Genomic DNA, 13,514 nt, shown 5'->3' on the forward strand with positions numbered 1-13,514 from the left:
TTCCACTCGTGGGAAAACCAGCTGATCATTTCGGATCTGCCCAGACAGCACCCGAGGGAGCCGGGCTCTCTGAGGGGTGGAGAGGCAGGCCCAGGCATGACAAGAGGTCCCACCTCAGCTTCCCAGCCTGCTGGTCCGCCCCCGCCATCCCTCACCCGCTACCACCAGAGAGGGGAGAGCAGGATGCGGGCAGCACCGGCACAGCGCAGGAGGCACCGCTCCGGCTGCCGTTCGCCCTCGGCTGTGTGGGAACCACCCCGAGAGCGCTCGCAGGGCCATTCCCAGTCCCAGTCCCGGGGCCAGCGGCCCCTGGGCACGGCCAGGCAGCACCGCCCTCCCCGGCGCGGCCCCCGCCCAGCGCCCCTGCGCATGCGTGGCCGGGCGGGGCCGGACCATGGGCAGGCGGCGAGCGGGGCCCAGCGTGGCCCGGGAGGTGAGGGGAGCGCGGCGGCTGCTGCGGCCGGGCTGGCGGGGGCCTGGAGCCACAGCTTTAGTCCTGGCCTTGAGCGACGGCGTGTGGTGTCCTTGCTCCCGCCGAGCCCTTCAGCCGCTGCCGTGAGGGGCGTGGGGGTGCGTGCCCGTGGCGGTGCTGCGGCGGGCCGTGCCCACCAGCCCGTTGAGGGCGTGCGGCGCTGTAAGTCAGCCGTGTGCTGCTGCTTCTGGAGAGGAGCCCAGGGGTAAACCAGCATGTGAGGGGCCTGTAAAGTACAGCGAGGAGAAAGGGGAAAGGCTGGGTTTTAAAAGTATGCCTCTCTTCTAAAGCTGACTTTTTGTTGTTGTGCTTGGGTGTTTTGTCCCTCCCTCACTGGATATTCCACCTATGCCATGTGCTTGAGTGTGACTCTTCTTGAGCAGGGAGGTTGGAGCAGATGACCCACTGTGGTCCCTTCAAACCTCACCTATTCTATGATTCTGTGATCTCCTGGGTGGCAGGAGGGCTGCTGGTAAGCTCTGTTGAAGCTTTGTATTTCTGTTAACAGAGTTGTGGTAGCTAAGGTCTCTCTGAAGCATAACATCTTTGTGGCTCCTGCACTGAACAGTGCTGTCTGCACTCAAGTCTGTTCAAGTTCTGTGGGTTTAGATACTGTGAGGACAGCAAATCCTGAATGTTCCCCGCAAATGGCTGAAATGGGGCAGAATTCATTCAGTGAATCTCTGGTCACCTCTCTGCCCTGAAGTGTTTTCAGGTGAGCACAGGCACAACAGACCAAGGTAACCAGAATGGAAAGGGCAGGGAAATGGCAGGGCTTGTCATACATGTGTCATGAGCTAGTAACATAAAGGTGAGTGTCACAGAATCCTTAGGGCTGGAAGGGACCTCTGCTTATAATCTCATCCAACCTCCTTGCCAAGGCAGGGTAACCTAGAGCAGATCGCACGAAAACATGACCAGGTGGATGTTGAATGTCTCCAGAGAGAGATCCTCTGCCTGCCTGAGCAGACTGTTCCAGTGGTTCGCCATCTTCAGGGTAAAAAAGTTTTTCCTCACGTTGGGGTGGAACTTCCTGTGTTTTAATTTATGGGCATTGCTCCTCATCTTGTCACTTGGCACAACTGAAAAGAGTTTGGCACCAACTTCTTCACACCCACCTTTTAAGATATTTATATGTACTGACGAGGTCCCCTCTCATCCTGCTGTGTGGAACTGGGGTTCAGTTTATGGTTTTCTGGTGTTTCATGGGTTAGGCTTTCATTAGAGAAACACAGTTCTGGGCGCTCTAACCCAAATATAACCACCAAAGGGACTCCAGAGGGGTGTGGTGACTGTCCAAGTTTCCTTTGGTGAGCCTACCGGAGAGAATTGAACAGTGATTTTTTTGGGGGGTTGTGGTTTGAGAGTTGGCAGACAAAAAGAGTTGAGATGGTAAGGTCTGCCTTACAAAAAGAGAGGTGGCAAAATGGCACAGCCTGTTAGGGACCTGCTGTTCATAGAATGAAAAGGGACTGATTTTAGCTGCCACAGAAAATTCCTGCAAAGTGTTGGAGGACTTGTAGTAGCTTTAGATTAGGTTTTGGGGGTTTTTTTAGAAGTTTTTATGATAGAACACACTAGTTTTGAAAGGATTGTAGAACTACTCTCTTTTGAGCATTGCAGGTGAAAATCTCTGTGCAAAGACACTACTACAAGATAAAATTCTTTCCACTTGCAGTGATGAGAACACTACTGAAGAGAGTAGTGTTAAGGAGGGAGAAAAAAAATCTCTTTAAGCCAGAGGAAGAAAGGGCTGTGTTGCAGTTTGCATGATAACCAAGATACTTGATTCATAATTTAAGCTTATTCTGTTCAGTATTACCTTCTGAGCTGTTATGATTGCAAAGAAAACTTTTCAAATGAGTCTTAATATGATGTGATGCATGACTAGCTTTGAAAGGCCTCATCTAGGCAGAGTCATGCTTGTTTAACTGAAGTCATGATGCTAAATGAATGCAATTTTCTGTATGGACACTTATCAGATTAGCTTGCACTTACAAATTGCAGATGTAATTGATATGATCTGGTTTAAATAGATATAAATGGGTCTCCAAAATGTTGTGATGGTTTAAATTCATGCCACTTCTTTCATATAGCTCTAGTCTTTTGACAGACAGCCCTATGCTGAGCTGCATAGGACTTGCTTGAGGAAACTCATCAGGAAAATGGAACTGGCAAGACTGGTCCATTTCGTACCAAAATAGTGAAAATGGGATTAAAGTGAAGAGACTGACACGGATGACCACAGGTGTGGAGAACTTCTGTGCAAGAAACTACCAAGCATTCCAGGTCCTTTTAAGCTGGAAAACATGACTGCAAAGGACCCAATATAGGTCTATATCTTCTGCATTCTATTTGTAGCTTTAAACAAAGGATGAACATACACTGTCAATACAAAGTTAGGGCTATCAAATGAAACCAGCAGCTGACAAGCTCAGAACAAACTGGAGGGGTTGGTTCTTCCCATAACCTGCTGTGAAACTTCTTTCCAGAGGATATTGTAACCATTAAAAATATACTTGTGGCTCAGGCAACAACTGAAAAAAATTCAGAGAAGCAGAAAAGTGCATTAAACTAAAAGCAGGGCCTGAGTAGCAAAATGTCAGGTGTGTGTTTGCAGAAAGTATTGCTACATGTGTTCCTGACAGGGCAATGGCTGATCAGTGTCTATGAAAGAGCATAAAGAACAGGGAAAAGGCCAACACAATTCATACTCAGTAAAGCTGTTCTTGCAGAAGTTTTCCAAAATCTGGCTCATGTGCTCTGAGGTCACGTCTGTGTGTAGTCCTGCAAAGCCGCTGCTCTGGACTGAGGCAGGATGTGCTGACTAGCGAGATGGTCCCTGCAAGGCTGAAGGAGGAGGTGTAGGTAGGATGCAGCCTTTCCTCCCTTAGCAACAGACAGGGTTGATCTGCAGGAGTTGTCTTAGACTTTGCTGGTGGATCATCCTCTGCTGTGAATAGCTTGTCTGGTAAATATTTCCAAGCATGCTGTGGGCAGAATGTCTGTGGAGTGATTTTCCAGTGTGCAAAATGATCCTAAGAACATGGAGAAAATGGAAGTGTGTCCATGAACAGCAAGTTAGCATTTGAATTTAAACAAAATTTGTCTCTGCTGGACTGATTTTAATAATCCAGCCAAATTTGTGGATGCAGGAACCATTAATTCTTCTGTGAAAGAACAGCTCAAGTGTGCTGGCAGGAGACAAGGCATGTAAAGACTGCTCAGGGAAGGGGTTTTTTCTTTGCCCCTACCTCTTCAGTTGGCTTTGATCTGTTTTATGAGGGTCAGAAGATGAAAACCTCATTACCTAATGCTGTTGGATGTCAACGTGTATATGATATGGCTCTTTGCCAGTATCTTAATTAGGGAATTCATAAAAGCAGAGGGTGGATGCCAGTTCTTGAAAAGCGCTTTTAGCCGTTCTGCTGGAAAGAAAGCTTTCATTAATTCGCTACAAAATGTATTAAATGGGATCCAGCTCAATTCTATAAGCAAAGCTGCTTCTTTTTCACTTCTCTCTTTGCCTTTATGTGAGCCATTTTGGGCTCCCTGCCCAAGATGGTCCCAACGAATGGAATTTGTAATAAGAATGTAAGTCAGTTTGGATTGAAATCCATTCCAGGTCTCTCTGGTTTAAAAGGGTTTCCAGATCCTGAGCAAGTGTTGCCAGAATTCAGCAAAAGCAGCTGAATGCCTTGTCATACCTGTGGAGCAAAGGAGGCATCTGGTCTTTGATCTCTGTGTGCATCCAAAGCTGCTGGGACTTGTCTTTCCGGAGTGTCACCTGAGGAGCTTCAGAAGGGCAGCTCTGTGTGCCCAGATCTGCTGCCTAGATGTGAAGCACATGGTTCACTGCCCCTTTTTAACTGGAACTACTTAAAGATGTTGCTGTGAGTGAAGTCCTGCATCCCTGCTACCATCTGTGTGAACCTGAGGGGCTGCCATGTGAGCTTTCTGCTTGCTGCATTTCAGCTCTGTCCCAGAGGATGCCCTTAACTTAAAGGAGAGCTCAAAGGAGGAAGGGTTCATGTTTGCAGCTTAGGAGGCACTGTTCTGAGATTGCCACTAAAGAGATAAGGCAGTGTGAAGTGCAAGGGTGGTTCAGCTAAGCTAGCTTGGCTCTTTGTTTTCCTGTGGGCTTCCAGTGTGCCCAGGTATGTACCCCAGCTAATCTCATGTATTATTTAGTAGGAGGGAAAGCTATCCATCCACAGCAAGCTCAGTTGAGCATCTGCTTCTAGGATTGCACTGCTGGAGAGATAGCTGCAGCAGGGAATTATAGCAAAGCCCTACAGATTTCCTTGTGCTACAATTTTACAGTCTGTGCCCCCCCCAGGAGTTTCCTCAGCAGCCCAGAGAGTAATCAGTAGTTCCCAGGCATTACTCTGATTTTTCTCTGTGCTTCTTTTCTGTCTTTCTTTTGTCCTGCAGTGAAGAGTTACTTTGGGTGGCTGAGTTGTGAGAGACTCCTGGCTTGCAGGAGCAGATCCTAAATGCCAGGCAAGGCAATGGCATTGACATATCAAGGTAGTGCTCTGCCCGCAGTTTGGGTCAGTGTCTGAGGCTTCGTACTCAATGAGCTGCCTTCAGGAGGCAGATGATATTATCTTAATTTCTAAGTAGGGAAACTGATGCACAGTGAATGGATAACATCAGTGAATCCTCACTCTTGTCCTTCCTTATCATGCCTAATAAACCCAGGCTAGCCGGAAGAAGTAGTGAGATTCTGAAAGAAAAGTATTTTGTTCATTCAGCAATCTGTTCCTCCTTCCTTGCCTTTTTTTTTTTTTTTTCTTCCTGGTTATTTTTTATCCCTTGTGCCCCCAGCTCAGCACAGCTGATGGTGCAGTTCTGGGGCATGTGGTTTATTAGCAAATTATTGCTCTCCAGCAGGGGACCCAAACTTGGGTTTTGATTTAAGAGCAGTAAAACCAGTTGAAACTTTAAAGTATTATGTGGAATCTGGAGATTTTTAGTCAGCAGAAAGTAAAAGCACTGCTAAAGTTGGGCAGAATATACTCCTGTTAAGTCTCATGAAACGAGGGAAGTATGGGCAGAGAATGTACTAGTGAGAGCAACTGCTGGCTGAGCAGGAGGAGCAGGCATGGAGGAGAGGATTGGAGTGCAGTAGCATGGATAATTTAGTGTTGGGGTTGACAGCTGACTAACTAAAGCTCTCATTAATTCATTAAGGTATTATTTAACATTATTTTAAATGTGTTTCCAGAGAAGCCATGGTGCACTGTAATAATTTAACAGGCTAAGGGGGAGCCAGGTGACACATGCTGAAGCGTCTTTCCCTGTGTGTGCACGTCAGGGTTTCCAAGAGCTAAGGGAGCAGAAACAGGATTTGCAAATGGTAGGAACTGGCGAGAGAGATGGCGGTTCTTAAATTTGACTGACCAAAGCCCCACCTCTGCTGTACCACACTTTGCTATTAAATTAACTTGCTGGTGCAGTGGTCAGAGCTGGCCTGGGTGAAGTCCTCTCTTGGCCCTGAAGCAGGTTGGGGCAATGCATCCTGCTGACTTGAGTTGTAGTGGATGACATGGCAATGAGCAGCTGCAGTTAACATTCTTAACTGGCACAGCTGGAAATGGAGGAGGACAATTGTCTTCACCCAGGCAAACCTAAGCATTGCCAAACACCAAAGTGCTCTTCCCTGAGCTTTGGGATTGGGTGATATGCCTTGGTACTCCCCTTGGGCTCAGGAAGCTGTGCATGTGCCAACTCTGGGGAGTTTGGCATCTTGAGCAGAGTTGCCTAATAACCCAGGACTTTGAAATTGCTATCTGATAAATCAAAGATTTATTTGAGCCTTGTTATATATGTCCCCCTTCCCCAGCTCTGCTGTGCTCCTTCCAGACTATGTAACTGACTGGTTAAACTTCTTTTCATGGTCTGCTTTATGTCAAGCATCTTCTCTCCCGTCCTGCTCAGTTACAATGCTTGCCTGCCTTTCCTGAGCAGAAGGTGTGAGATTGTTAATGAGCTCATTAACAGGAGCTGATCAGAACAGAGCTGATCCCAAAGAAGCAGTAATTAGGGATCACTACCTTTGATTTTGTTTCCCTTATTACGGTTTATGAGTGTGTTCGTGCGCTGGGCTGCCTCTGAGGCTGGTGTCCAGGCAGCTCATTCCACCTTTACCCGGGACTGTGCTGCCTCTTAGTGTCTGGTGTGTGAAGGCTCCCACCACAGGGAGGTCGTGCTGCCAGCCCTGGCCTTCCCTGGAGAACCTGGTGCAGCAGGAGTGTTGCACTAAGTTGCTCAGAAGAGAGGTCACTGCCACCTTAGTGCACCGAGACTGTTTTCTTTCAGGCTAGGTTGATGTGTTCATATTGTCTCATTAGTTCCAGTTTCCCTGCTGGAAGCAAGCTTGAAAGACAACGTTTTCCTTGAGATGTCTACGCTGTGGTTGCCAGGCAGAAGAAAGGAATGATTTCCAGAATTGTTGCCCATGGTAGGACTCCCTCCTGGGCAATCTCTTTGCACACAAGGAAATCAACCCTCCTGTGCTTAGCTGGGGTTATCCCCTCCACAGGAAGACACAGGGGTGGCTGCTGGGATATTTGATGAAGAGGCACAAGGAGATAACCAGTGTTTTTCTGCATGGCAACATGTTGCTGCCAACACTTGGTACAGGTTGGAGGAGGCAGTGGCAAATACCCTCTTGAGCATACTGTGCAGACTCCTGTTGCTGTTGTAGATTTAGTTGGGTAAAAGAGACTGGAGGTATCCTTTTGTTCCCTCTTCACCCAACCTGACAGCTGAGGGTGCTTTGTGGAAGTCTGCATTCATTCATAATGCTAAATGAAGACCCTGTCCCCCAGGTTTTGATTTATGCAAGGCAAGTGTCTCTCTTTTTATCCTCTAACTACATAAAGATACCTTAGATTGCACCTTTGCTTGTGGACCCACATGCAAAGAAACTAGAACAGGCTGGAAGAGGATCAGATCCTAGCAAAAGGGTGCTGGGCAGCCACCACAGTAGGAAGTGTCAGGGCCTATTTGGCCATGTCTGGCATGATGAAGTTACTGTGGTCTGGGCTAGAATACAGGCTGATCTGGGATATGATGAGCTCCCACACAGATCTGTGGTGCTTCCCTTGCTTTGGGGAGGAAGAGTGGCTGAGCTGCCACTGTCTGAATGGCAATGAGTCCTTGTAAGCTGGGAGAAGCTTGTGATGAAGAAATGATGGTGACTGGTGCTGTGTTTTTCAGATTGACGGATTGGAGGAGAAGCTGGCACGCTGCAGACAGAGCATGGAAGAAGTGGATCTTAAGCTACGCAGAGAGAAGCTCAGCCCTGAAGGAAGGTATTGCTGACCATCTCCTTACACAGCTGTCTATGTGCACTTCAGCTGTAGGACCAAGCAAGGGCTCTTGAAGGGGTGGGAATGTGTGATTTCCCTGTGACAAGGCTCTCTTCCCACAGCTTGGAGTTTTCCTGGGGAACTCGCCTCTGTGTGAAGTGATACAGAGAGAGAGCTGTATCGTATTAACAGCCTGACTCCAACCTGTGCCACAACCAGACAAATACTGCCTGAAACTTGTCAGTTCATTTGCAGATCTGGCTCCTGGCCTGTTATGAACCTGCTCTGTGACTCTGGCAAAGGTTTTCTGCAGGCTGCTGCTCAAGCCTTGCTGAAGCCACCTGGGTTCAGTCAGGGAGATGTGCAGCAACTGCTACTGAGGGCCAAACCAGGCTGGGATCCAGCTGCAACAGCAGCTGAGAGAAAATATCTCTGTCTGTGTGGCTAATGTGTCTGGATGTAGGGATGCCTTGACGCACTGGCTTTTCTTGGGAAAGCTAAGAGGACAATTCCCCTGAAATCTGTGGCTGCTGTAGAGGCAGCAACTGTTGGCTTCTGGAGCCTGGGACTCAAGCAAGGACTTGGGCCTGGATTTTATAGTGGACACAGGCAGAACCTGCTGTTTCTCTTCAGTGTGAAGCAAGACATTTTAGATCTCTCAGCTGATTCTCAAATCTCTCTGCTTGAGGACATTTTTTCAGTCACTAGTATTCTCTGCTCTGTTCCTAGCAAAAAAAGCCTGGGAAGCTCAGTCATAGGCCCAGGGAGTGGTCCTGATGGTCCTGATGTTTGCTCTACAGTACTGTCCTGTAGAAACCCATAAGAAATGATCATAGCAGTAGTGATGTCTCCATGCCCTGATACTTATCGGGTTCAGTTTAATTTCTTTGTCAAACTCTCCTTTGCACTCCCCCCTCCTTCTTTAGTGGAGTTTTATATCCCCATCCATATTAGGCAAGGTATTGTCCCTCATCCCTTTAGGTCCTCATCTCAACTATCCTTTCCTGGCCTAAATTCTCCTTGTTTACTGTCTGTATTCTTTATCTGGTACTTAGGTGGTCAACAATCAAACCTACAGTTGTGGTAACTTGACAGGATGGAATATATGATGGTTTCTATCTGAAATATAGGGCCTAGAGCAAAGAATTATGAATTAAGGTTCTTGGGGCCTTCTATGAATTTTACAGCTTTTATGGAAATAGAAACAGAACTTCCATTGTCCTATTCCAGACCCTTTGAACAACTCTGGAGGGAAGGTACCGTGATCAAAATGATCGAATCAGTGCATAGCACACAAAGAAGAGCTCTGCTTTTCCACTTTGAAGTTCAGTTGTCATGGTTTCTTCATGTCTCATTCTCAAAGCTTCTTCCCTTGACTCTCTTCACAAGGCAAATTTCTAAGCAGCAGTTCAGTCATGTTGGTAAATGTCTTCTCACTTCCTCCTGGCTGCTCTCCACCTTGCCTTTCCCCAGTTTTCTGTAAGAGCCCTTTCCTCTCCTGCTGCTTCTGACGTAGCTTGCTTTCTTGCACTCCCTTACACTTAACTAGCTGTACACATAGATTTGGATCTTTTTCCTCCTACAGGTTATTCTTGCTGTGCCCCAAGGGGAACAACAAACTCTGTTACACTTGCTGCCTTCTCTGAACCAGGAGATAATTTGTTAGTGCATGTTTATTTATGTGCACAGTCTGAAAGGACTGGCCGTGTCCTCACTGCCATAATGGAAACACTGCTGCTTTCAGGAATTCTATTTTGGGTTTATATTTTAAGCTGTATATTAATTAATCATCTTGTGCAGTTTAAGACAAGGGCTGGGTCAGCCTGACTTAGTCTTTACTGTTATTATGAGTCTTCAGTCTATGACGGATACTTTAACTCATTAGTACTGGGCTTGGATTCAGCTTGTTTCCTTGAGTTCACCCACTTCTGTAAACTGGATACCTCTGACAAAGGGATCCCAGCTTCAAATGGTGAGAAGAATTACTGTTCCAGCACTAAACCCGATGTGGTGGAGGGGCAGGATCCTCCAGAGAGCATATAAAGACCCTGCCCATCCCATAGCTGTGTCAGAACTTCGTGCCTCAGCTAGGGGGAACTGGAAAAGGGGACTGACCCAAAAGTCTTTCTACCCGTTTGCCTACACTGCTCTCCTGAAAGGAGAGATAGGAAGCAATTTGGGGAAAGGAAAAAATAATTTAAAATGCTGCATCTCTTCTCTTGCACAACTGGGTATTTCTAAACTGTCACCCTTCCAACAGGGAGGGGTGAGGGGCTCATCCTCTCAGCAGATATCCCCAGCAGTGGGGACAGTCTGTCTTCCATCATGTAAGCAAAGAAATAGGCTGTGTTGTGCCTTGCAGGTAATGAACTCCTCTTCTCATTACAGAAAGTCACTGGAGAGAGAGCGAAACTTACTAATGACCAAAGCTGACAACTATGGTAAGAGCTTCATTAAAAATGGTCCCTCTGGGCAGGATGAGATCAGTACTGCAGCTTAGCTTTGTCTTCAAGCTCCTGCCACCTCTGACTTCTGCCTTTGAATTTAGCTTCAACCAAAGGGAGCTAGACTAATGGAAATGTAGTCAGCATATTATAATAGGAGCCTGCATCCTCCTACTTGAGCTGTACTTCCATAGGGAAAAAAATAAGCATCAGCTAACGAAGGGGAGAAAATGTCCCCTCCACATACCCCAAATTACCAGTCTTTAGATAATCATAGCTAACAGATTGGCTTGAGTAGCTTTTGACATCCCTCCCCCCAACCTTTTTTTTTCGTAGTAGAGGCTTGCTCGGCAAGAAAGCAAGTGCTATCAGGAGTGTAGCAAAGCATACCTTCCTTGGGGAAGGTTCTTACTGCATCAATTTATGAGGCCACTCAGCACAAGAGCATAGTGATTCACACTGATGTGCTACCTGCACATCTAGAGAGCCAGGGTCTTTCCTTGGTGCGAGTCCTGCTGTAGACAGTTAGAAGGGAAGTCTCTTGGAGATACCACACTTGACAGCACTTCCACTAGAGCTGCTGCTTTGCACATCTTCAGGCTCCTGGTATTGATCAGTGTGTCACCTGCTTGGCAGTGCTCTGCAGCTGTGCAAGCAGCAGAGCTCACACAAGGGAAAGAGACACAGGTGTTCTTTTAGGTCTAGAGGGTTGAAAGCTGGGGTATACCCAGCAAATTTGTGATTATAACTCATGTTAGAGGACTGTTTCCAGAAGACTAACAGTTACTTTAAACATACTGAAAGCAGTTCCCTAAGGGCCTACCACTAGAGACAGCAGAAGACTGAAAATTGCTGCCACCTTTTTACCAGCCAGCACAGCAGTCAGCCATCCCTGCTGGCATCAGCAGAGCAGTCTGACAGCAGCTCATACAGGAGCAACAGCCTCACCTAATGGTGACATCACTTCCATGGCCTCTGATTAAATCTTTCCTTATTGCAATTGATGCAACTTGAGGCCATGAACTGCAGCTGCTGACAACGGCATTGTCAGCGTCAGTTTAAGCTGGCACTGCTGTGCATGAGGTTATGTGACCCCATCACCTCCTTTGTGGACTTGCAGATTCAAGCAGATTGCTCTGTGGTTGCATGAGAATGCTTGTAGGTGAGGAATGGTGCAGAAAGAACAGCTAAAAGTCTCTTTTGGTTACCTACACCACTTGGGGAACTACTGGAGGCTGCTGGTGCAAACTGTAGAGGCAGTAACCGTGCAGTCTCTGCAGATGAACTCAGCAACAAAAGCAGTCTGTGTCTGGAGGCAGTCCACACCCAACTGTGCCTGCCAAACACTTGGTGGTGTTTGGCCATGCAGTGCGTAAGGCTGGAGGCCTCACTGCTTGCCTGTACCAGCCAGAGAAGTTTTGTGGAACAGAACTAGCAAGAGTGGGCTTCTCATCATTGGTAAAGGGAACCCAACAGAAATGGAGATCGGCAGGACTCCGTACTTGAAGTAGCCACTGTCTTGCTCTCTCTGCATCTGTGGTTCTTAGGTTGCTTTTCTTCACCCGGGTTTACCTATCTCTAAAAAGCTTCAGACCCCAACAGAGTAAGAGTGTCCAGGTTCAGACCTTTCCACACCGGTCTTCTGAGGTGTAAGGAAACACAGATTCTGTAACATTCGAAGGTGGCCACAGTTGTATTTAAATATCAGTACTAGAAAGAGTTACCAGGCTATTACATCTAGAAGACAGTAGAAATAGCTCTCTGCCCTCCTGTCTCCTTCCTTAGGGAACAGCAGTTATTCTAATGACACGGTCTGTCCTTAGTAGAGGCCTACAGGCAATGTCATTTGCCAACAGGAGCTGGTCTGGCACTGAAGTATTCCCAAGCACAGCTTCCACAAGTGTCAGGATGAGAGCAAATGAAAGGGTTCCTGCTAGTTTGGGTAGTTATTTCCCATTCAGCACATCATATAACTGGCAGCTTTGCATACCGCTCCCAAAATTTTAGCCTGTGGCCAAGGTAGCTTTGTGCTTCTACGAGAGTTTTGAAAGGAGGTGTAGCTGCAACATGAAGAACCTTCACAGGCACGTCTTTTGTTTGTTTCCCAGAGAAAGAACTGAGTGTGCTTCGTAAGGAAAATCGCAAGAATGCTGCCCTTGCTGTGGCCATGGCATTGCTGATTGCTCTTATTTATGCCTGCTGGACGATGTGATTGCACTCAAGAATCCTTCCTGCTGAATAAATGACTCCTGCAAGGAGCTCTTCCTCTTCTCACCCTTCTGCCTCCCCCAAGGGTGAGAATCAGCATTTCAAATTATTGTTCTTGTTTATTGTCTCCAAGCCTTGTTGTAGGGAAGATTTTTCTCTGCAAATTGAGGACGGGAGACAAACCAGAAATCACAGCACACTTGCGCTTGGAAGTCAGGTCAAGCAGCGCTCAAGGTGGTGCCATCTTAGCCAAAACACAGTCAGGACCATCCAGCCCGATCCAGGAAGGCAATCCATTCTCCTCTTTGTGATTACAGACAGGTGCTTTCTGCCCAGCCAGAACACACACCTTGGGTCCTGTGACACAGTCATAAACTGAAGGGACCAAGCTCTTGATTCAAGGGGTAATCTGTAGGTATTGTGATTTTATATGTTCCCAGAGCTGAGCTAAAGATGCTTCCTCCTCCACCCTGACTTCCAGGACCAAAGGAATCCCACCTTCATAAAAACAGGTGGGATGTAGGTATCTCTGCAAGCAGGTAGCATCCACATTGAGATCTGGGTACTTGGGCTGTGAGGTGATCTGCCTACCTCTGCATCAGAGATTGGTAGCCATTTTGTGCCTTTGAAAATCAGTGTTTGCAGAAGACAACTTACTATCAACCCCCAGAGATGGAAATGCTTCTGTAGAGCTTTAAATAAAATAATTTGACCTTTTAATTTCCTGTTTTATTTGGTAGTTGGGGATTTTTTGCCTGTTCTGTCCTGTTTCTCAGCCACTGCTTTATTCTCATCTGCTGTCTCCCTACTGGCATACATTGTACCAGGGTAAGCCTAGACTAGGTTAGGCACTTAAACACCCTGGTCACTGAGCTCTCAACAGTGGGTTACTGGTCTGTATGTACTTCCTTTGAGTGGAACAGGGGCCTACCCATGCTGCAGGAGTGCCAGACACTTTCCCCTGTAATGCCCTCTCATTCCAATGCTCTAAACTTGCCAGAAAAAACCTGTAAAAGGGACTGCCTTGAAAATTTAACTCTGCTGGCACTTCTCTGTTGCCACACTGACAGA

General features: G+C 47.1%; 1 protein-coding gene across 4 annotated transcripts; it reads left to right on the forward strand.

The window, feature by feature from the left end:
- Window positions 1-299: 299 nt before the first annotated feature.
- CCDC167 (coiled-coil domain containing 167) lies at window positions 300-13,163 on the forward strand. Of its 4 annotated transcripts, none has more exons than XM_063390885.1 (4): window positions 300-433; window positions 7,700-7,794; window positions 10,180-10,232; window positions 12,344-13,163. In XM_063390885.1, exons 1-4 carry the CDS (start codon window positions 395-397, stop codon window positions 12,445-12,447), a joined length of 291 nt encoding a protein of 96 aa, XP_063246955.1. In that variant the 5' UTR covers window positions 300-394; the 3' UTR covers window positions 12,448-13,163. The 4 variants fall into 4 exon arrangements, with proteins under 4 accessions (XP_063246955.1, XP_063246954.1, XP_063246952.1 ...); XM_063390884.1 differs by lacking the exon at window positions 300-433 and adding an exon at window positions 855-944; XM_063390882.1 differs by lacking the exon at window positions 300-433 and adding an exon at window positions 1,371-1,469.
- The last annotated feature ends 351 nt before the right edge of the window (window positions 13,164-13,514 follow it).

The sequence above is a fragment of the Prinia subflava genome, chromosome 2, assembly GCF_021018805.1.
Source record: "Prinia subflava isolate CZ2003 ecotype Zambia chromosome 2, Cam_Psub_1.2, whole genome shotgun sequence".
Taxonomy (NCBI): domain Eukaryota; kingdom Metazoa; phylum Chordata; class Aves; order Passeriformes; family Cisticolidae; genus Prinia; species Prinia subflava.